Source organism: Ovis aries, chromosome 16, assembly GCF_016772045.2.
Source record: "Ovis aries strain OAR_USU_Benz2616 breed Rambouillet chromosome 16, ARS-UI_Ramb_v3.0, whole genome shotgun sequence".
NCBI classification, from domain to species: domain Eukaryota; kingdom Metazoa; phylum Chordata; class Mammalia; order Artiodactyla; family Bovidae; genus Ovis; species Ovis aries.
In genome coordinates, this window is record NC_056069.1 from 4,361,672 (window position 1) to 4,385,142 (window position 23,471).

At 52.6% G+C, this 23,471-nt stretch overlaps 1 protein-coding gene across 4 annotated transcripts in view; it reads right to left on the minus strand.

The window, feature by feature from the left end:
- The window catches only part of SH3PXD2B (SH3 and PX domains 2B), a 122,274-nt gene extending 100,197 nt beyond the window's left edge, over positions 1 to 22,077 (minus strand). For 3 of the 4 annotated variants that reach the window (XM_060400311.1, XM_027979990.3, XM_042233674.2), the window contains exon 1: positions 21,855 to 22,077. In XM_060400311.1, coding sequence (XP_060256294.1) covers positions 21,855 to 21,929 — 75 coding nt within the window. In that variant the 5' untranslated portion in view covers positions 21,930 to 22,077. Of the gene's footprint in view, positions 1 to 20,146; positions 20,351 to 21,854 lie in introns of all 4 variants that reach the window. The other variant, XM_060400310.1, reaches the window with a different exon arrangement.
- Between the last annotated feature and the right edge of the window lie 1,394 nt (positions 22,078 to 23,471).

The following is a 23,471-nucleotide window of genomic DNA, read 5'->3' on the forward strand; positions in this document are numbered from 1 at the left end:
GGCCCCAGGAGGATGTGTACCCCGCAGCCCTGATTAGAGCAGCTCCTCCATTCTACAAATGGGGATTCAGAGAAGTGTCGTAACTTGCTAGGGGTTCTACTCCCAGCTATGGGCTCTCTAAACGTCCATGGTAGTATGCAAATTTCCTTGCAGTTCCTCGGGGCCTCCTGCACAATGACACCCCAGAGGACTTCACATTTGGAGAGTTCTTAGGTGATCAGCCAGTGGTCAAATTGGTCTGCAAGAAGCCCGAGGCTGCTGGTGAGGTGGGTGGGTTCCCAGACTCTCCACCCTGGTTTCCACTAGGCGCTGCCACTTTTAGCTCTTCTATATGTGGAAGAGGGTGTAACCGGTCCACACTGCCACAAGGCAACCCTCAGCGGAGCCTGTAGACAGGGCTCAGACTCCTCCGTCGCTCACAGTCCTCCTTCGCCTGTTTCAAGCCGACAGCACAGGGTTCCACGACTTTAAAATATACAAAAATCCTGCTCTGGATCACCCCTCATTTTATAGTTGGGGTTATGAGGTCATAGAGGGGAAGGGACTTGCCAAGGCCACACAGCAAGTGGGGAGGAGAGTTGGAACCAGATCTAGGGCCCTCTCAGGAGGTGCTGAGGATGCTGAGCTCCAATCTGGAATGCTGTTTCTCAGGTGTGGGGAGCTCTGTTTGGACTGAGGGAGGGAAAAATTCCATCTCTCATGTAGCATGAAAAAAAGTGAAAGTGTCAGTCGCTCAGTCACGTCCAACTCTTCGCAACCCCATGGACTGTAGCCCACCAGGCTCCTCTGTCCAGGGAATTCTCCATACTGAGGGGCTATGACTTCTGTTCACAGACTACACAGTTCCTGCAGCAAGCCCTTAGCCCAGGATAACTAAAGCTGTCGTGCACTGCAGCCAGAGCAACCTTTATTAAACACAGAACATGTGCAGCCCTGAAATCAAGCAGCAGTGTTAGTGTCAAGATCTAGATGGGTTTCTGAGGGCGCCCAAGAGTCTATAAACCCTCGTTTAAGAAACCGACTTTGAAAGGTAGCTGCGACCTTCTAGGCCACCCGATAAAGCTCCCATACTGGTGGGGTTTCTGGGTTGGTGGTTCCTGGGAAGAGCTTGGTGATTAAAGACTGGCTGGGCTCCAGGCCCACCTCACTGGCTATCTGCTGCCAGGGCTTAAGGCGGAGGACAAAGTCGCTAAAGGGCGGGGAGGTGTGGGGCTGGGGTGGGGGGAAGCAGGAGGCAGGGAGGGAGAGGAGGAGAGAAGGGTGGAGGAGAAGGGGAGAGTGGGGAGAGGGCAGGGGCAGTTGGCTAGGCTCCACCAGCTTAACTAATGGGAAACATGACTCTGCTGTTCCCCATGGAGACCAGGCGCTCCCTTTGGTTCCCGATCTGTCAGCGCTCCCCAGATGTCTGCCCAGCATCTGGCCTATGTGGGTCAGCATTCCCAACCTCTTTTTGGAATTGCAACACCCTGCTGTGTGTTTGATTTCCCAACACCCCAGAGCAGCATCACCACCGGAAGTGCTCAGAAACGTGTTATTTCTCTTTTTAAAGAAGGTACATTAAGTTTATGTTAGTCGCTCAGTCGTGTCTGACCCTTTGCGACCCCATGGACGGTAACCCACCAGGCTCCCCAGTCCATGGGATTCTCCAGGCAAGAATACAGGAGTGGGTTGCCATTTCCTTCTCCAGACATTAAGTTTAATCCTGGAGAAATGCCACCGAGTGCCATGATGCCTTTGAGACCTAGGACATCAGAGTGAGGCAGGACCAAGCTGAGTGGTGTGTGCCTGTGTTAGCAGCTCAGTCGTGTCTGACTCTTTGCGACCCCATGGACTGTAGCCCGCCAGGCTCCTCTGTCCATGGAATTCTTCAGGCAAGAATACTGGAGTGGGTTGCCATTTCCTTCTCCAGGGGATCTTCCCAAGCTGAGTGGGGGCCTAAAATAAAAGCAGCATCCATGCCAGGAAACCTGCTGGCTACATGCTGACCCTGTGCTAGGCACTTTGTTGTTCTTTAGGCGCTAACTTTTGTGACCTCATGGACTGTAGCCCTCCAGGCTCCTTTGCCCATGGGATTTTACCAACATCAGGTCAATCATCATGAAAGGCCTGTCAGAAGGTGGGGCTGCCCTCAGGTGGGGGAGGTGGAAACCCAGGGGTAGGCCATGCTCAAGGCCATGCAGCTGGGAAGCCGGCGCCTCAGTCTCAAGCCCAGCTCCTGCAGCCTCCTAAGTCCCTTCTCCTCCTCCCAGATCCCCAGGGCCAGGCCTGGGTCTCCTGGCCCCGGGCAGCGTTTTCCTGTCCCGAGTCAGCGTCAGGATTGCCAAGCTCAGGCGCCACAGCAAGTGACATACTGAGCATGGCTGGCAGCCAAGGTTTTTTCTTTTCAATCTTTTCAATTAAGTGAACGCTTGGAAAGGGGCCCAAATACAAGTGCTTGTGGTGTCAGCGGCAGATAGAACGCTCTGGTTTAGGACTGACTATACTCTTTGCCCCTAGGACACACAGTAAATGCTCAGGTGGGCAATGAGGCTGGTCTTAGACTGTGCCCATGGGCAGAGGGCTGCCAAGCTGGGAGGTGGGAGACAGGTCCAGTTTATCTCTAAAGTGCAAGTAGAATGGAATCTCTCTTCTGCTACAAACACTTCAGCTCATTCATTCATTCAGCAAATACAGAGCACCTACTGTGTACCAGTCTCCCTTCCAAAGGCTGGAGATACGGCCACGAACCAGGAAGACAGAATCCTGACCCTTCTGGAGCTTTCAGATAGTGAAGACAACAGAGGCACGTCAGGTCTTTAGGGGGCCTCCTCCCACTCCCACCGGACCAGGTGCTCCCCTGCCTGTGACCCCTGCGCCTCCCATTGCCTCTGGAGAGAGCATCTTCTCTCCTTTCACCGGTACAGCAACTCTTCACTTCCCAGGAGTTGGTGTAGAGGTCACCTCCTCCTGAAAGCCTTCCTGGAGACCCTCATTCTCTGGGTTCCCACTAGGGCTGCCCTTGCTCAGCACATGTTCTTCCGGGAAATCTGTTCACACGACTTCAGCCCACTCCCCTGGGGGCCCTCAAGCCAGGCCTGTCAGGCTCACCCTAGTCTGTGCTGTGCCTGCTCTTAGGAACTGCCCAGTGGGAGACCAACAGGCGGATGGATAGGCAGGCAGGCAGAATGAGAGAAAGCCAAGATAAGGCCCCAAGGTCATAAATCAATGTGGCCTCATTCAAGGCTCTGAGTCTGGGGCACCAATGCTCTTGGAATGGCTGAGTGAACAGTTTAACTGCCAAGCATGCTAGCAACAGAATCAGCTTTGTTACAGAGAAGAATGCAGGCGCGGGGCCCAGCCCTGGGAGAGAGGTCCACGCTTCACCCCAAGACCTCTCTGGACAGGCGATGGAGAATAAGAGAACGGCACAGGAGCAACTCCAGCTGCGGGTGGAGGCGGCATTTCACATCATCCAAGAGTCTGGGCAGCCGAGGGGACTCTTAGGAGGTGATGGGCTCATTCTTCCTGTCTGGGGTGGTGGTTATGAGAACCTGCACAGGCACAGAAGCTAACAGAATGTGACACCAAAAAAGGGAATCCTCCTGCACGCATGCGTATAAATAAAAAATAAAATTAACAACTACTCTTTAATGCCATTAAAAAAAAAAATAGGCACTGGCTTTCCGGTACCCAGGTGTGACTCTGGGCTCTACAGCTTAACGCTGCTGTGGGACTTCACAAGTCACTTCATGGCTCTGAGTCTCTATTTTCTTGTTTGTAAAGTGGACAGAACAGCCGTACCTACTTTACAGGGTTGGCTAAGGATTCAACAGGCTAATGCAGGGCAGAATCTTGGCACACAGCCTGACTTGCAGGAAGCTTTGCGTGCAATCACTAATAACTCTCTCACAGAGATGGGGCCCTAGAGGGTCAGGCTGAGCTTGTCCCCCGGCCCCCTCCAGGGCTGACTCAAATCTGTTGAGATAAGCTATGTTAAACGGGAAAATCAGAAATGTCTTTTGCTGTGAAATCCAATCAACTGCCCTCCCTGAAGCCCATCCTGCCCTCACTGCTGGGGTCTCTCCCAGAGGACGGGCATGACCCACTCGCAGGGCCAGGGGGCCCGGCCCCTCTGTTCCTCTAGGCGGAGACGCGGAGCTGGTGGAAACTCTCGCTGGACCGGGTCTGCAGCATCAGCCGGGCCTCTGGCTGCCAGCTCACGGCCTTGCACACATCTGGCTGGAGCAGCACGGGGAACTTTCCAATGGCGAGCAGAGGTGTTGGCAGCCGGAGCCCACGCTCTGCTGAAACTAACCTGAAGGCTAGCTTTCTAGGAAAGCCTCCAGGGCAAGCACTGAGGGCTCGTGGAGATAGCCCAGGTTGCCAGGCCTCAGAGGAGCCCAGGGCAATGCAGGAAACGCAGCTGAGAGATTTTAAATCTCTCCCTATGGGGAGAACTGGGGCGCCAGCTGGAGCACCCACTGTGTGCAAGCACAGAGGCAGCAGGAATAAAGCTGAGCAGCGCAAAAGAATCAAAACGGCCACGCTTATTTGGCGGACTGGGCACGGGGTGTGGCGACGCTGGCCGACACAAGGCCACACGGCCAGCACGTGACAGACCTAAGACCTAAACCAGGCCTGCGGGGGTCTTCCCTGGTGGCCCAGTGGTTCCGATTCTGCACTTCTCCTGCAGGGGGCTGGGCGCAGGTCCAGTCCCTGACCGGGAAACTAAGCTCCTGCGTGCCATGTGGCGTAGCCAGAAAATAAACCAGGACTGCGGGACATGCGGTCCCCTGGGTCTTAGTGAGTGCGTGCTCAGTCGTGTCTGATTCTTTGTGTCCCCATGGACTGGAGCCCACGAGGTTCCTCTGTCTGTGGGATTCCTCAGGCAAGAATACTGGATGGGTTGCCATTTCCTACTGCAGAAGATCTTCCTGACCGAGGAATCGAGCCCAGGTCTCTCCCATCTCCCGCACTGGCAGGCAGATTCTTCACCACTGCGCTGCCTGGGGTCTCGGTTCACACCTAAAGGGCCCAGCACAGTGCCTGACACACAGTAGGTACTCAGCAGAGAAGAGAGTGGTGCAATCCTCTCACAGGCCACAGGCCCTCTAGGGAGCACTTTACAGCCGCTGATGGAGCATGGAGGAGGAGGGCTAAATCTCTTGGTGGAGCTTAGAGAGGCTGTGAATCTGGGGTTCACAGGGGTCCTCCAGCTGAGGACCAGCACTAATGAGCACTTGTGAAATCCTCAGCACTCTGCTCTCAGGAGCCCTGCGGAGTGAGGCTTACCATCCATCCCATTTCACAGCACGGCAAACTGATGGCGGGTCCAAAGCCACACCGCTGCTTGAGGAGGGGGCCAGAATGCAAACCCAGGTTTGTCTGACTCCATAATGCCCCCTACAGTCCCCAACCAAAGCTACAGAGGCTGCAGCAGAAACTGCAGAAGCCAACTGTCCAAACCAGAAAAAGAAACGTGGCATCCCACAGCAGCGTCTCAGGGAGTTTCAGTCTATAGCTGCCAGCCCCCGGCTCAGGGGGTCCAAGAGAGTGCTGGGAGCGCTCCTGCCACTCCACAGGGAGACAGGCAGGCCCGTCTCAAGACAGCAGCAAAGCAAACAGCCACAGACTCAGTCAGACAGACCCGGGTTCCAACCCTGGCTATATACTTCCTTGAGCAAGCTACTTAGGAGCCCCAGTTTCCCCATCTGGTAAACGGGGATGCTAATACAGTCAGCCCTTTGCATTTGTGGATTCAACCAAGCTCAGATTAAAAAAGAAAGAGAAGAAAATCCAGAAAGTTCCAAAAAAAAATTTGAATTTGCTGTTTGCTGGCAACTATTTACATAGCATTTACACTGTATTTACAACTATCTACATAGCATTTACATTGTATTAGGTATTATAAGTAACCTAGAGATGATTAAAGTATTTGACAGGATACACAAGGGGACTGCAAGGAGAGCCAGCCAGTCCATCCTAAAGGAGATCAGTCCTGGGTGTTCACTGGAAGGACTGATGCTAAGGCTGAAACTCCAGTATTTCAGCCACCTGATGTGAAGAGCTGACTCATCTGAAAAGACCCTGATATTGGGAAAGATTGAAGGCAGGAGGAGAAGGGGACGACAGAGGATGAGATGGTTGGATGGCGTCATTGACTCGATGAGTTTGGGTGAACTCCGGGAGTTGGTGATGGACAGGGAGGCCTGGTGTGCTGCAGTTCATGGGGTTGCAAAGAGTCAGACACAACTGAGCGACTGAACTGAACGGACCTGAACAAGGTTATGTGCAAACACTATGCCACTGTATATAAGGGACTCCAGAATCCACGGATTTTGGTATCCACAAGAGGCCTTGGAACCAGCCCCCCATGGATACCAAGGGATGACTGGAAGAGTATTTACCGTCTCTCAGGGCTGTCGGAGAAGGCGATGGCACCCCACTCCAGTGCTCTTGCCTGGAAAATCCCATGGACGGAGGAGCCTGGAAGGCTGCAGTCCTTGGGGTCGCTAAGAGTCGGACACAACTGAGCGACTTCCCTTTCACTTTCACGCATTGGAGAAGGAAATGGCAACCCACTCCAGTGTTCTTGCCTGGAGAATCCCAGGCACGGGGGAGCCTGGTGGGCTGCCGTCTATGGGGTCGCACAGAGTCGGACATGACTGAAGCGACTCAGCAGCAGCAGCAGGGCTGTTTAATGTGTAAATGTGATAATGTCGATGAGACGCCTGGTAGAGTGGTGGCCCCTAATCCCTGCCACGCAAGCAGAGTGGGTTCCGTAGGCCCAAATCAAACTAGATTATTAGGTTGAACTAAGTGAAATTGCCATTTGTTAAGTCAAAAACTGGCAATTTCATACTGCTGCTGCTAAGTCGCTTTAGTTGTGTCCGACTCTGTGTGACCCCGTGGACTGCAGCCTACCAGGCTCCTCTGTCCATGGGATTTTCCAGGCAAGAGTACTGGAGTGGGGTGCCATTGCCTTCTCCTGTAACTGCACAGTGATGCACCAATTCAACTTACTGCTATGGGGGAAAAACACCGTCTAATGAGACATGAAGACAAAGCACAGACCCGACTAAGGGACACACGCTGTGGACCACAGCACGGCCATGAGCCGAGCAGGTGGGGGGACGGGGAGGGGAGGTGGATGGGAAACTACAGCCTCGGGGGGGGGGGGGGGGGGATCTGGATTGACCACGACTAAGCAGACAACAGGATGAGACAGGAATTCTAAACCAATGATGAAAGCAGACACACCGCCAGAGCCTCCAACAGCAAGGAAAACATACAGGAGTGCTCTTTTACAAACTTCATACGGCTCGACCTTGTAGCATCCCAAGGGGTTAAAGTATTCCATCTGCGTCCACTGGACTAGACTGAGAATTAGTTACTTTTCTCTTGAAGGTTTGCTATGTGCCACTTACTCAGTTCAGTTCAGTTCAGTCGCTCAGTCGTCTCCGACTCTCTGCGACCCCATGAATCGCAGCACGCCAGGCCTCCCTGTCCATCACCAACTCCTAGAGTCCACTCAGACTCACGTCCATCGAGTCCGTGATGCCATCCAGCCATCTCATCCTCGGTCGTCCCCTTCTCCTCCTGCCCCCAATCCCTCCCAGCATCAGAGTCTTTTCCAATGAGTCAGCTCTTCGCATGAGGTGGCCAAAGTACTGGAGTTTCAGCTTTAGCATCATTCCTTCCAAAGAAATCCCAGGGCTAATCTCCTTCAGAATGGACTGGTTGGATGTCCTTGCAGTAAGATGAAGAAGATACTGAGGTTCTGAGAGGGTAAATAACAAACCCTAAACCGCACAGGTAGAAAGTAACAAAGCCAGGATTTACACCCAGGCCTGGCTGCCTCCAAAGCCTGTGCCTTATCTACTAGGACACAATGCTTGGCCTGGTGGCAAGAGCAGGTCAACACAAGGCATCTAACTCTGTCTCAGTTGAAGGATGCCATCAATGGCCATCACCCTAGAATCATGGGACCTTGGGACTAAGAGGGTTCATTGAAAGAACAAGAACTGATTTGTTCTGGGTCAGGTCCTGGACTGTGAGGGACTCAGGGCCTAGTGGAGAGGAGACAAGTTAACAGACAACTAGACCCAAGGTGTGAGCACCGAGACGGGCCTGGTCCACTAGGAAACATCTAAGCTGATGCCCTGGTTGGGTGACAGGTAGATACAGGCCAACTAAGACAGTCTAGGATACTCCCTAAACATCTGCCCCCTCCATGTAAGTGCAGCTTCATCCTCCTATCCCTCTGGGCTTGAGGGCACGAGGGAGAAAAGAAACAGATGAGAATGTAGAGGGACTGGGCTCTCAAACCCTGGGGACAGTCGTCTATTGGGGTATCAGAAGAGGACTAGGGATTCTCACACCAGATAAAGGAGGCGAGGCTGTATAAGTGGGTACCAAACTTGGCACATCCAAGGAGCCCCATTTCCTGCATGCAACTGCAGGTGGTTCCCAAAGGGCAGGTTCTGTGGGTTCCTTGGCCACCCCTGTACCTGTGCCCCGCTGGTCTCCTCACCCAGCCGACTATTCCTCCTAGCCTTGCTGTGAACCCCTATGTGGACTTTTCCACCAGCTTCTGGGTCTTCATATACAAGTCTATGAGACAGAAAAAAGGGAGCAGGGGAAGTGGGGTCCCTCCTTCTCTCTCCCTTCAGGATGCTTTCCTGACTCTGGTCGTAACCCAGTCCTCTCCCCTCTAGAGAAACCTGGGATAATACATAAAAAATATAACCCAATGCAAAACAGTGGAATTGCGCACAACCACCAATGGCCTCCAGCGTGTTTCTTACGAGGCTGCACTGCATTCCTGTTTCCACTCAGCGGTGGTGGAAAGTAAGATCCAGTGTGTGCAGTAACCTGTTCCATCCAGCTGGGAATGAAGTCTGATGGCAGAGTCTGAGGTCTTAACAAGCATGCACATTTCTAACACCAGGGACGAAGCTTCGGGCATATTTCTCCCCAGGTCCTTTTCCTATACGTTAGTTTATGAAATTAAGATCACATTGTATATACGACCTTTTTCACTTGTGTTACATGGTGAGTGAGTCCCTATTTCATTAAAAACTCTTTGAGAAAAATTTTTGAAGGATCTTCAGTAGTCCATTTATTTAATCATGCCTCTGATAAGCACTGATGTTATTTTCAATATTTTCAATCACCACACTGCTACACACCCAAATACATAAATCTTCAGGGAATGTTGCTTTTAAATCTTAGGAGGGGGTGTGTCCATTTAGAGACTTTCTCAAGGTGTGGTCATTCCAGACCACCAATGTCACATGGTCCAAGGTTGCTTATTAAATATGCACATCATTCGTTAAGGGATGATAATGATGATGATGATAAATATAATAATAACAGGTAACTATCCAGTGCTTTATGTCCTAGGCACTGCTCTAAACCCTTTACAGGAAATAACCCACAGTAGGTACTATTCTTACCCTCATTTTACAGATGAAAACCCCGAGGCACAAAGAAGTCAAGTCACTTACGAAGGTCATACACTCAGCCAGGGCCAGGTCAAACTGACGCCTGACTTCCAAGCCCAAACTCTGAAACTTCTACCCAGAAGTCTTTCGCCTTTTTGTATATTTGTGCCATGGAGCTCCTTGGCAATCTGATGGTATCTATGGTCCCCTTCTCAAAATAACTTAAAAATGAATAAAGCACGTAACATTCCAAATGAAACTAATACTGAATAAAAATGTTTCAAAAGATAATGAATAGACACACACTTTATTAAAGCAATAAGTAACATAATCCGGCAGTAGGTGAAAGAGCATCATGCTTCTGAAGCAGGGTAAGTGTAAACGATCTACCGGGTCCATGCAACAGCTGTAAAGTGATGTGGGAATACCTGTGAATTTCCACCTGTGACAAAGTCACAGGCCTTAGTAAATATCCAAGGGTCGCTGTCTTCATAAAGGAAAGCAATGCTAAATTGCTATTGGAGGTTATTGATGATAAAGATGTACTCCTCCCCCTTGAAGTTCAAGGACCCTCCAAATTCTACCTGTACTAAGAACTCTGCTAGCTGGCTCTCCTTGTCCAGGAACACCCATCTCCTGTGGACCCCAGCTCAGAATGCCGCCTCTCTGTCCTAGCAGCACATGGGCAAGCCAGGCCTTGGCCCCTTGTCCTGTCCCCACGGCCCTATAGCAGGCCCCACCACAGCCCTTATGCCACAGTGACACGGTCTAAACAGATGGTGACCTCTGTGAGGACAAAGGCTGCCTGGTCATCTCAGCCTCTCTTTGGCCTGGGGCCAGGCCTGGCCCACGGCAGACAATAAACCACATCTGTGCAACGGACTGGCAGCCAAGGATGGCCCAACGCCACCGGCTGCTGATTCACACCTTGGCTGGGAAGGAGGAAACGGTGACGCCACTGTGTGGGTTTCTGGCTTTCTTTGTCAGTGGAGCAGGCAAGGGGGTCCTGCAATTCTGCCTAATTAAGCAGAACAGAAAATCCTATCCTTATGTACTTTAAAGGCAAGTCTGAAGGGTGGAGGTGGTGGCAAGTCGAGCGTACCATTCTTTACATTCAATGACAGCGGAGACGAGTGTGATCCTGGGCGAAGTACTTCATCTAAGCCTCAGTTTCCACATTTGTGAAATGGGCTAGTAACAGTGCCTGCATAGTAGACATCTACTGTTTCCACCTATTCGGGCGCCACGCTCCACTTCTTCCAGCAACACAGCACCCTAAGTCCCCTACAATGACAACTGGCAATTCCAGTGGGCCGGTCTATCACAGCTCCTCGCCCTTGCCTAACCAAAGGAGAGTCAGGAGACCCGGCTGGGCCAATCAGTTTCTCTCTCCCTGGAACTGGACTCACGAGTGGCCACAGGGACTGAGGGATGGAGCAGGTGCCTGCTTCTCGTGATGTTCTGAGGCCCGTTGGCAGTTTCAACTCCCTGGATGGCCCCAGCTGGCCAGGCCCTTTCTGTGACTGGGGGCTAAGCCAGTTCTGCCAGAGCCATTTATCTAGTGCATTCCCTCTGGCTTAAGTTAGCCAGGCTCATTTCTGTCACTTGCTACCCAAGAGTCCTGAGTAATACTCCTTATCCCACAGAACTGCTGCTCAGATTCTGCGACACAAGGCATGAAAAGCTTTTGAGCACATAACAAGCACTGGAGTAAATGAAAGCTGTTCAATAATAATAACAATAAATGATTATTAAGTCTTGAGAACCAAACAAATCCGGAGTTATTTAATCCCTCCCAAATTTCAGAATTCCTGCTGGCTTTCATGATGTTGGTGGAGGCGGTTTAGTTGCTGTCATGCCCGGCTTGTGACCCCATGGACTGTAGCCCGCCAGGGTCCTTTGTCCATGGGATTCTCCAGGCAAGAATAGTGGAGTGGGTTGCATCCCCGTCTCCAGGGGATCTTCCTGACCCAAGGGTGGAACCCACGTCTCCTGTGCCGCAGGTGGATTCTTTACTGCTGAGCCGCCAGGGACGCCCTGCTGGCTTTCACAGACCCTCTGCTGTTTCCCATCCCTCCCTCCCTCTCTGACTTCATCTCTCCTGTCTGCACACAGTCCTCCTGTGGACAGGTGTTCTCTCCCTCTAGCCTCCCAGGTTTGTTATGTGTCTGCCCCTTCCATTCTCCCGTGAAAGGCGTGCCCCCAACCCATCAAGCTGGGGGAGTGTTCTTGAGTCCCAGCTCCTCCTGACCTCTCCAGCAACTTTCATTTGGGACATCTCTGATTCTGAGCACTGGCTGGGTGTGTGTGGGCAGGGGGGAGTGAGAGGAGGCGGGCAAGGCCTTCTTGAAGGTAGAGTCTATGTTTATTTATTTAGGCTGCGCAATGTGGCTAGTGGGAATTTAGCTCCCCAACCAGGGATTGAACTCAGGCCTACCGGCAGCAATATGGTGGGGCCTTAACCACTGGGGCTTTCCTGGTGGCTGAGAGGGTAAAGCGTCTGCCTACAATGCAGGAGACGTGGGTTCAATCCCTGGGTCGGGAAGATCCCCTGGAGAAGGGAATGGCAACCCACTCCAGTACTCTTGCCTGGAAAATCCCATGGACTGAGAAGTCTGGTAGACTATAGTCCATGGAGTCGCAAAGAGTCGGACAGACTGAGCAACTTCATTTTAACCACTGGACTGTCAGGGAGTTCCCTTTGCTTTTATTCTTTTGTGGGTTTTGGCCCAGTCAGAAGCCCCCAGACCCTTGGGGCCCCCAGCCACCCATCAAGCTCCATCTCCATCCCTCAAACCTCTCCTGCCTTTTTCAGACATGCCAGATGCCAGGGCTGCCGCTTCCCTGTCCTCTGTTCTCTCTGCCTGAAGCCCCTTTACCCTTCGCCACTCGGCAGCATCTCTCCTGGGGGTGTGAGCAGCCTTGGGTACCATGCTGCCTTCTCCAAGTCCAGCTTCCCAGAATCCAAGGGCACAGGCCCCTGCTCATTCCTCAGTGCCAGACTAGTCCTAAACTGCCATCCATCTCTCAGGACACCGGCCTCCCTGAGGTCTGAATCCCCGCTTTGCACATCTGGGTATCCTCTCTTTGCTCAGAAGTGCCTGGCCCCTGAAGGGATTTACCTGTGTTCAGTGAATTCTTAAGAACTGTCGGGATCACAAAGTATGATCGTTTCTTGGTAGTTGTCTTATTGAAAGTGGTAGTGTTAGCAGTCTTGCCAGATCAAGCACAGGATGCCCAGGGAAACTTGAATTTCAAATAAATAATGAATGGTTTTTTAGTATAAGTATGCCCCAAATTTTGTATGTTTATCTGAAATTTAAACTTCCCTGGGCATCCTGTATTTTCTTTGGTAAATTTGGCAGCCCTAAGCTCTGAGACGGCCGGAGAGAGGCCTGCAAAAGCTGGCAGGAGAGCTCTGCCTCCCCACCCGCTAAACACACACACACACACACAGAATGGATGCGCCTCTGGTCCCTTGTCCCTTTGCTACATGAAAAAGGTCCCAGGCTTGGGCTCATCTCCCGTCTGCTGGTCTGCACCTGGGCCAGCAAGTATGAGGAGAGAACACCTGCAGTTTGGAAAATGGGACAAAAGGAGGAGGGCTTCCAGCAAAGCTCGGGCCTGTGGGCTCCTGGTAGAGTCCCTGAGGAGCTGCACCAGCCCCTCCCCACAGGCTGACTGGTGGGAGACCCCAGGCCTCCCGTCTATTGCATCAGCCAGTCCCCACAAACCGGCAGAGGGCAGGGATACCAGCTCCACCCTGGCCTGGGCGACGCCACTGACAAGGGCTCTTGAGAGGGACCCCAGGGCCCCAGTTTCTGGGCACGACCCCGGGCCAGGAGGCACCGAGGTACAGCCGTCCCAGCAGCGCCCTCAGGCACTCTGCACAAAAGCTCACGTAACTTCCTCGCCAAAGCCGCCCATTTCCCAGAGGAGAAGGCTGAGGTCCCAGAGTGAGTGAAGAACAGAACCAGCCCCGAGCCCAGTCTCGGTGCAGACGCCGCACGCACCCTCCCGGCCTCACAGCCTCCTGAAGAGGCCTCCTCGCCCTGAGCCAGGGCGCGCTCGCCTCACGCCTTGTGCTCGCCGGGCTGACAGGACGCTCAGCTGGCGGCTGCCTCTCCCGTAGCTGCAGTGACCTGCAGCTGGCCCTGGCCCCCCAGGGGAAGGAGAAAATGGAGTCACACCACCAAGTAAGACCTTTTGCCTCCCCAGAGCTCTTTCTTCAAGGAAAAAGCGTGCACGACTTGCAACAGGATAGGAGCGTCCACGCACGGAACAGTTTGCGAGGCCTTTCTGGCCGGGTGATGACTCTGCTGTGTGATGACGCCTGCGCACCTCTGGATGGGTGACAAGCCAATGGACGATCCGTCCAGGGGAGTGGGTGTGGGGGCACACCTCTAACCTGAATGACCTTTCTGGTGTCCCTGTGACCTCATGGTGCAGACTCTTGAACCCCATCCAGCCTGTAAGTCTTTCCAACCTATTCCAATATAAGCATTACTGATATGAGAGCCCCTGAGGAGCTGCACCAGCCCCTCCTCACAGGCCGACTGGTGGGAGACCCCAGGCCTCCCAGTGGGGAGAGGGCCTGGCCCCCGAGCAAGGAGCATTTCAACCAGAAAGGCATCTGCTCTGGACTCTCTTCCCTCTTGGAACTGTGAACTCATCTCTTGCCACTTCTTAGGCTCAAGGACTGGAAAGCCACACGCAGAGCCCCGCCTCCGCGGTGTGAGCTGGGGCAGAGTCTCGGAGGCCAGAGCCTGTCTGCAGAGCACAGCTCTCGGAGGAGCCGGAGGCCTCTGCGGCTTCAGGACAGCACAGGGGGCAGGGAGGTGGGAACCTGGCTGGAGCCGCCATGGCCTGGCACTGCTTCTCTTTCCAAGTGAGCATTTGCTGTGTTTTAAATTTTTAACTAAAAACAGGAATATGGGTTCTCCGCAGAACATTTGGAAAACAGAGAAATGCACAGATGAGCAAAAAGAAAGTGACATATATCTCATCATCCAGGCTTCTGTGCTTTCACTGATGCACGTTTTCAGCTTTCATTTGTGACCAGGTGGGAGTCAGTCTGAGCACGTGGTTTTGCCACTGGTTTTGCCACCTGCTTTTACTATTTTACATTCCCGTGACAGAAGATGGAACACATTTTTTTGCCATCTAGATGGCATTCTAGCTCTTTGTAGCTCATGGTTATAGTATGTTTTATTTATCGTATTCTCTACTGATGGGTGTTTAAGTGGTTTCTAACTTTTACTATCATAAATGATACTAAGTTTGTATACTCCTAATATAGCTCAGCGCTATTAAGCCCTTACTGTGTGCCAGGACCATTTCGTCCTCACATCAGCCCAATGAAATTATTGAACTACCATTATTACAGATGAGGAAACAGAGATGAGGTGCAGAAAAGGTAAGTAATTTGTCTGAAGTCACACTGTCGGGAGGTGGCAGGGCCGGGATTTGAATCCAGGCCATTTGGTGTACTTTCTTTGCTTACCAGAAGCAAGGAATGGCATTGATTCAAAGTCTGAACTAAAGTGACATTTAAGTAAATATGAAGATATGATAGCCTCACTCCCTTGGATCTTCAGACAAGTGCAGGGGTCCAGAGCATAAGACTGGCAGGCTGAGGATGAGCTGGCAGGTGAGGTGAAGGGCCTGGCTCCTTGCAACCATGGACCAGAGCGAATAAGATGGCACAGCATGGCTGGCAAGGCCAACAGCCATTGAAATAAACAAACAAACAAACAAAGCGAACCTATCCGAGGGGCCTTAACGTCTCCTGAAGGCACTAACTCCGCGTGCCACAGCTCCTCCGAGAGCTGTGCTCTGCAGACAGGCTCTGGCCTCCGAGACTCTGCCCCGGCTCACACCGCGGAGGCGGGGCTCTGCGTGTGGCTTTCCAGTCCTTGAGCCCAAGAAGTGGCAAGAGATGAGTTCACAGTTCCAAGAGGGAAGAGAGTCCAGAGCAGATGCCTTTCTGGTGCCTATACAGAAGGCAGGTGGGCTCTGCCTTGCTCATGGACCTCTCCCAGGGCAGCAAGCATCCTGCCTGCAGAAGCACCACAAGTAGAGAGAACACTAGCAGGCCCCCAGGGCAGCAGGCAGGAGAGAGGCAGAGAGGTGGGTCATGGCAATTACTGTCAGTAATGGCAGTTTTCATGACGGCCAATGATTGAGCGCCTTTTCTACAGGAGGCATCAGGCTCCGCAGTGTGTGAGGAGTGCCACACCCCTGTAGGTAAGCACTATTAGTGCTCCTATTTTACAGACCCTCGGGGAGCTGCTGTGCGAGGTCACCCAGGTTAGGCGCTCATGAAGAGAATTCAGAGTCAGGTCCTTCCTTCACGAAGCAAGGGTGCAGCCATGAGAAATGTGCTGGGAGCTGGCAGTTATCCCTCGGCAGGAGGGATGGAGAACGGATCGAGTGCACACATTATCTGAACAAGCACACAATCATCCTAGAAGGGTGACACTGTCCTCATTTCACACATACAGAAACTAAGGCTTGGGGTTGAGTGAGTCACCCGAGACCACGCAGAATTTGAAGGCAGAAATGTTTGTCTCTGACGCCCAAGTTCTTTTCACTCAAGTTTGTTGGCCTGCCCTGCGTGTTTCTGCAAAATGGGGTGCCAGGATGTCTGGGGGGAGGGGCGGGGGAGGCTGGAAAACAGAATGTAGCTAATTTGGGCAGCAGATTCACAGCTTGTTCCGGACCACTGAGCCTGCCAGCAGTGGCCTCCCATAGACTGAAACAAGAATGCTGTTAATGCCTCATATGGGCATGATCCATCCTGCAAAAGTCAGCTGCTCAGAGGAGAGACCCTCGGCTCTTAGAGCATGGCAAGTGAGGAGGGAGGTCTCAAAGCCAGGAACACAGGGTCTGCCAACCCGTCACTCCAGGGGCACAATCAACCTAGAGCTTTCCTGGGGTGAGAATGACTAAGGGCTGGCGTCAGCTTGTGCTTCGTCAGTCCAGACTAGGCGGACAATGAGATGAGGAAGGGCCAGGATGCAGAAGCTGGGGCCTGGAGGCTTAAATGATCCACCCAAGGTCACTTGGCTCAGGGGTGGGATCACAGGGCTGCTGAGTACACGTACATCAATCCCCACCCTGCCACACTTTGCTGCATGACCTCAGGTATGTGCCTGTACCACTCTGAACCTCCGGTTTCAGGGGGAAAACAGGAACACTAATGAAGGACCAGGATCCCAAGTGTATTAATAAATCCTATAAATTAATAGAAAACCAATCACTCAATATAGTGAAAAAGGGGACAAAAGATAAAACAATTAATTCACAGAAGAGGAAACTCAAATGGCTGAGAGAGGTGTGAAAAGATGCTTAATTTTACTAGAGAGCAGGGAAACACAAACACACACTGCTATGAGATACTATTCTGCAACCACTAAAAAGTCAAAGCTATGGTTTTTCCAGTAGTCATGTAGGGGATGCGAGAGTTGGACCAGAAGGGCTGAGCATCGAACTGATACTTTTGAATCATGGGGCTAGAGAAGGCTCCTGAGAGTCCCTTGGATGGTAAGGCGATCAAACCAGTCAATGCTAAAGGAAATCAACCCTGAATGTTCATTGGAAGGACTGATGCTGAAGCTGAAGCTCCAGTACTTTGGCCACCTGATTCGAAAAGCTGACTCACTGGAAAAGACCCTGATGCTGGGAAAGATTGAAGGCAGGAGGAGAAGCGGGCAGCAGAGGATGATATGATTGGATAGCAACATTGCCTCAATGGACATGAATCTGAGCGAACTCCAGGGGACAGTGAAGGACACAGAACCCTGGCATGCTGCAGTCCATGGGGTCACAAAGAGTCAGACACGACTGAGCGACTGAAAAAAAACAAGTCTGACAATTCAGAGTGTTAGCAAGGACCCAGAGCAAAGAGACACACAGACACCGCTCCCAGGGACACTGAATGCACAGCTGAAAACCCAGTGAGCTGGGCCTGAGCCTTGGGTCTGACCCATGCTGAGCTGTATGTACAAAGCAGCTAAGAGAAAGCATTCTAAAAGTCTCCTCCAGAAGCATGAATCAACCCAAACATATTCATAAATGGAATATGAAGCAGCAGTTGAAATGAACTGGAGCTCCATATACCAACATAGATCTCAAAAGTATGTTTTTGTACAGTTTTTAAAACTTTCTATATAAGATCCTGGGGAGTGCTGAAAAGTTAAGAACATTACAAGGTACATGGGACCTAGGTGGCAAGGGGAGGGATTGCCACAGGGCACAAGGGATCTTTCTGGGGGTGATGGGAATATGATAAAGCTGGATTGAGATGACGGCTGCACAGCTCTATACATTTCTTTAAAAAAGGAAGCCAACCGTATACTTATAATGGGTGAATTTATGGTATGTAAATCATACCTCAGTAAAGCTAGTGAATTAAAAAAACCATGTCTGTTGGTTATTTTTTGAATGTGCACGGGAACAACCAGCACCAAATGTAGGAGACGGTGATCTGTTTTACAGGGGAGCTTGTTGGGATGAATGCATGGGGGGCTTTGCAGCTGCAATTTTTATTTCTTAAAAAATAAAAATGACTTGAATACGGCAAAATGTGAAGATCTGACGGCTGGATGGCAGATAGATATTTAACTTATTCCATGTATCTGTATATTTAAAATTATGTATTCGTATACTAGAAAAGTACTTATTTAAAAGGACCACTCTGATGACTAAATATGTACACACAGAGAGCTCATCTAATGCCTGGCCCACAACAACAAATTAAATTTCAGCTATTAAGATTATTGCTTCTATAACTACTCCTAGCATCTTGTTCTTCTTAACATCTAATGATCTCAAGACAGAGCAAGCTAGTGTCTCCTGGCCCCTGCTAACAGAGACTTTTTTCCTAACCCTAAGGCTTCTGTACATCCCTCTCCAGTGCCGGAACTGGGGCAATTCAAATAAAACCCGCAAAACCTACAAGGAGCACATCCTTCTCCCCTCAAGCTGGAAGATAACCTAGCTGGGAGGGTCTCCCAGGGTGTCACACATGAAAGCCCCTTTTCCATTCATTCAGAAAGCCTGGATAGATGCCAGCAGAAAAAGGCCAACAGAGAGAAGGCAGTGGCTCCAGGGAAGTCCTCTCCAAATGATAATACTGTTGATATTATTGTCAACAATAATCCCTACCCATCCATTGGGATCTCAGAGGCCCTGGGAGCTTCTGTCCCTGAATTCTCCAAATGCGGCCTATGGCTCTGCCCTTGGGCCCACTGATGATGTCTCTGCCCACAAGGTGAAGGAGGCTGGGACCAGACCTGATAAAGATGCCACCTTGATTATGGAGAAGATGCCATTTCAGGTGGAACAAGTAGTCCAGTCCCGATGGGCAGCCCTAAGCTCCAGGTGCAGTTGGAGATCTCCAGCACCTATGACTTTTTCTTTCTCAGGCAACCAAGATATGAGCAGAGGAGATCAAAGTAGCTGCAAATGGGGAGCAGGTGGTGGGGAACCCTCCATAACTGACTTGTATATTCTCATGGAGTCGTTGGAGCAGGGGGTTAGAGGTTGGGGGACACGTGTGGGGACATTTTGGACATTTTTGGTATAATTAGGGAGGGGGACGCTACAGGCATCTAGGGGGTAGAAACTAGAGATGCTGCTGAACATCCTACAATACACGGGACCAGCCTCCAACAACAAAGGATGATCTGGCCCCGAATATCGACAGGGTGAAGGTTTAGAAGTTCTGCTCTGGAGGAAAGCAGTATTTACAATCTGCAGATATAGAAGGTGGGGCTCAGAGAGGTGAACAGAGGTAAAGCAGCTCAAGGTCGCACAGCAGGAAGTGGCAGAGCCTGCGACGGTCCAACTCCTTTGTTCATGCTCTCTCTCCAGAGCGGCTGGGCCAACTTCAGATAAGAGGACACTACATGGGGAGAAAATTCAGGCTCAGGCCAACAGCTGCCTCCGTCCCGGTTCCCAGAGTGGCGGAGGCAGGGATGACTGGAGAACGTGAGTGGGGGTCACTGGCAGTTGCTGGTGGGTTTCTTGCAATCAGGGCAGTTCATTTTCTCTGTTCCCGTGGATGACTCAGGCTTCAGATCAACTCGTTACCCCTCTTCATCTGATGAACCCAAAAGCCTGGCTGGAAGGGAGGGGGCCCTTTGAATCACAACAGTGACTAAACCCACATGCAGAAAAACAAATTCTCGGTGAAATCCTCCTCACATGACGTCGGCACGTTCCCAATCAGAGTGACATGGATACCACGGGGCAGGGATGCAGGCGGCTAGCGGTTATGGAATGTCAACCCTGCCAGTCACAAGGTCTCTCCCCCTAAGAAGTGGGCACCATTACCCTCATTTTACAGATGAGGAAACCAAGGTCACACAGCTAGCAAGTTGTGATGCCAAGATTTAAACCGAAATCCATGTTAATTTGTAGAGATTTATCTGAAGGGGCCCCTAAAAAGTGGTTGAAGGCTTAGAAAGATGTCCTTCAGAGCTGCAGAACCTCCAAAAAACTGGTAGGGAGGGATCTAAGCAGAGAATGAAAAGCCTCAGAGTGATCACAAATGAGGGCAGATTTCCTCGTCTTTGAGGGGAGTATGCTTAGGGAGACTATGGGCATGAAATCTGCAAAATGGTGTGGCCTGGTGGAAAACACTTTCAGGTGCTGAACAGACGTGGGTTTACACTCCTGCTCTCGCCCTGACTGTGACCGCAGGCACAGGACCTCACCTTTCTGAGCCCTGGTTTTCTCATCCGTCACGGGGGCTTAATTAAGCACCCACACCTGATGTGCCAGCAGAGGACGGGAGAGTGGATGGTGACGCCCAGTTCTTGGTGGCTGCATGTATTCTGGTGCTCCAGGCTCACAGATCTGGGGGGAGGCAGCATGGGGACTTTCAGACTTCCTCCTGTTGCCAAGCTGGTAAAAACTGTCTGTATACCAAAGAGGCGACTCAGTTACATAGTCAACAAGCTCAAACAAGAAACCAAGACTTGGCAGCATTTGAAACAGTTAAAAATAAATAAATAAGGAATTAAAAAAAAAAAAAAAAGACAATTTAACCTAGCTTTGGAATCAAGGGAAACTTCACTCTATTTAAAGATGCCACAGGTCCAGGAAATAGCTTCCCACCGTCTGGCTAAGGCTTGAATAACTGGCTGCCCAGCCAATAACAATACAGGCTCACACAGCACACCCTTTCTGTAGGGAGTGCAGAGTGGATTCCGGGCTATCTGCTTTCAGAATTGTGCAGACTATCTGTGGAGGGCATGTAGCTCTATCTTAAAAGAAGGAGCCTCTTAAGAAAAGAGACCCAAAGAGGACTTGCAGAGATGTCAAGGAGCTGAATTTAGCCAGCCAACGCCCCTTGCTCTTTATTGCTCTACACTTCTTTGTTAGGATTTTTTCCCTCCCTCTTGCTCTTTTTTCCCTTCCTGGTTAACTTCTCCACAACTAGGCGCTGCCACTGCCCTCTTCTCACCACCAGAGACACCAGAGCCCCCTTCCCTGCTGCAGAGAAGCCTCCCCAGGGCCCAACACCCCCCAGCCCCACTAGCCCCCTATCTAGAACCTCTGAGGCCCTGTGAGGGCCCTCTGAACCCACAGATTGAGCTCCTAGGCTGGTGAGGGAACCCATTCCCATCTTGGGGGCGGGGAGGTCACCGTCTACCCCAGGCACATCTTCCAGAAGCAGAGAAAAACCAAACGCACCCCAGCCGTGTTCCAGAACCCAATGCCTCCCAGAGTCTCAGCCTTCCCATCTGCAAAACGAGGCCACCGGCCCATCTTCTCAAGTCCTAGCCAGCTCTAAACAAGTTCTCATTTTGCCAGGGAGATACCAGGAAAAAACTTTCATACATTTTTAAACAGAAGTTATTGGAGAGAAGGGGCCAAAGAAAAAAAAAAAAAAAAACCCTTTTCACGGTGCAGGCACTGAAAGGATCCATTCTCAGAGATTTCAGGCTGCCTCTTCCAGAAGGACGGGGCCAACCTGGCGATCCCCGGCGGGGCTACCTGTGGCTGGGCACTGCGGGTCAGAGCGCCTCCGGACAAGGAGGGACAGGGCGGGCGGCCTGAGAACAGGCGCCTCTCTCTCAGCCTCTCGTTCCCTACACCGGCTGGGGCCAGACTTCTGCACGGATGGAAAGGGAGGGACTAGGGGGAACAAGAGGGAAAGGGGGAGATGGCACGCAAGGAGGCGATGAGGGGCGATGCCCGAGCGCAGGGTGGAGGAGCTGAACAGAGCAAAAGGGAGGAGGGGGAGGGGGAGAGGGCGGAGCCGGGAGAGACCCGGGCCGCGCAGCAGCAGGGCGGCGGGGGAGCGCAGGGGCGGTGGGGGAGAAAGAGCAGGAGGCAGAAGTTTTCAGAGCCGGGGGGCTCCCGGCCGCCCCCGACGGGTCCAGAGCTCGAGGGGGCGTGGGGCCGCGCGGCACTCACATAATGCTTGTTGGGCACCCGCCGCTTCTGCACGTCCAGCACCTTCACCTCCACGATGCTGCGCCGCGGCGGCATGGCCGCTCCTCCGGGGGCCGGGGGCGGGCGGGGGGGTGCGGGACGCGCCGCCGCGGGCCGGGAACCAGGGGCCGGGCGCGATCGGGAGCCCGGGCCGAGCGCGAGCTGCCGCCGCCGCCGCCGCCGCCCTTCGCTCCGCTCGCCCTCCGGCCCGGCCGCCGCCGCCGCCGCCCGCCCCCGGCCCGCCCCCGGCCCGCCCCCCGCGCTGCCGGCCCGCCCCGCTTAAAGGGCCCGGCCCCCCGCTCCCGCCCCCCGCGCGGACCCGGCTGGCCGACGTCCGGCCGCCGCGGGGCCTTTGTCCCGGCGCTGCGCCCCCGCAGCCGGGGGAGGGGACGGGCACGGGTCCGCCCTGCGATCGTGATTGACTGGTGGCTTCGTTCCCTCCCTCACCCCTTGTGATAGCCGCGGTCTAGCGCCGGGTTTGAGGGCCGGGCTCTGCTGCTCTTCGACTCTGTGACCTTGGGCAAGTGGCTTAACCTCTCTGGGCTCAATTTCTTCATCTATAAAATGGGCCTAGTACTGCTGCCTTCCAAGCGGGGCTGTCTTCAGGATTAAGCGCATGTCAGTGCACTATAAATATTGGCAATTGTCGACTCGGCCAAAGCCATGGGTATTCAAGGAGGAGCAAGAAAAGAGCCCCCCACCCCCAACATGCAAGTGTGGTGTGAGAGCGAGAGGGTGGTGAATGAGGGAGGCGCAGTGGATGCCTGTCAACAAGAACACCGATTCCCAAATTGGGGGCACTTACTCCATGCCTGGCCCAGTGCCTCCTGTTTTGTAAAAAATAATTTCTCTTTGAATTCTCAGGCCAACTGTGGGGGGGAAAGGTGGTTGCCTCATATTACGGAGGCGGTGGGCTTCCCAGGTGCATTGGTGGACTCGGGTTCCATCCCTGGGTCGGGAAGATCCCCTGGAGGAGGAAATGGCAACCCACTCCAGTATTCTTGCCTGGAGAATCCCATGGACAGAGGAGCCTGGCGGGCTACAGTCCATAGGATTGAGTCCGGCATGACTGAAAGACCTAGCACTCACACTCTGAGAAGGCAGATGAGAGCAACCTCTGGAGTCACAGAGCTCGGGGAGAGACCCTGTCACCGGCCAGCCCTAGGCACAACTCACGGTTGAAGCTGAGGGTGCCTGGGGCCGCTCCACGTTCCTTTATCCAGTGCCTCCCAGCCCTGGCTCCGCACTGAGTCATTTTCAGGAGATGTTGACTGAACAGACCGTCTGAATGAGCGTACACATAGTGCAGGGATAGGAGGTTCAGGCTCCTGGCCAAGGTTCTCATACAGTAAGTAGTAAGCAGGTCCAAAAAACCACACAGCTCCCTTCCGGGCCTGTGAGAGCCGGCTCCTTACCACCCTGGGTCCAAGGTCAGCCTTTGAAAGTGGGTGAGGGTCATTCAGAGAGGATGCGTCTCGGCAGCCCTGGCCAGGCCGCTAGAGATTTCAGTACCGTTTCCCTTTAGCTCTGTGCCGCTCCTCGCCTCTCTGACTTTCTTGCCAGGTTTTACCACCCTGCTCTGGCCCTGGAGGCTGACTG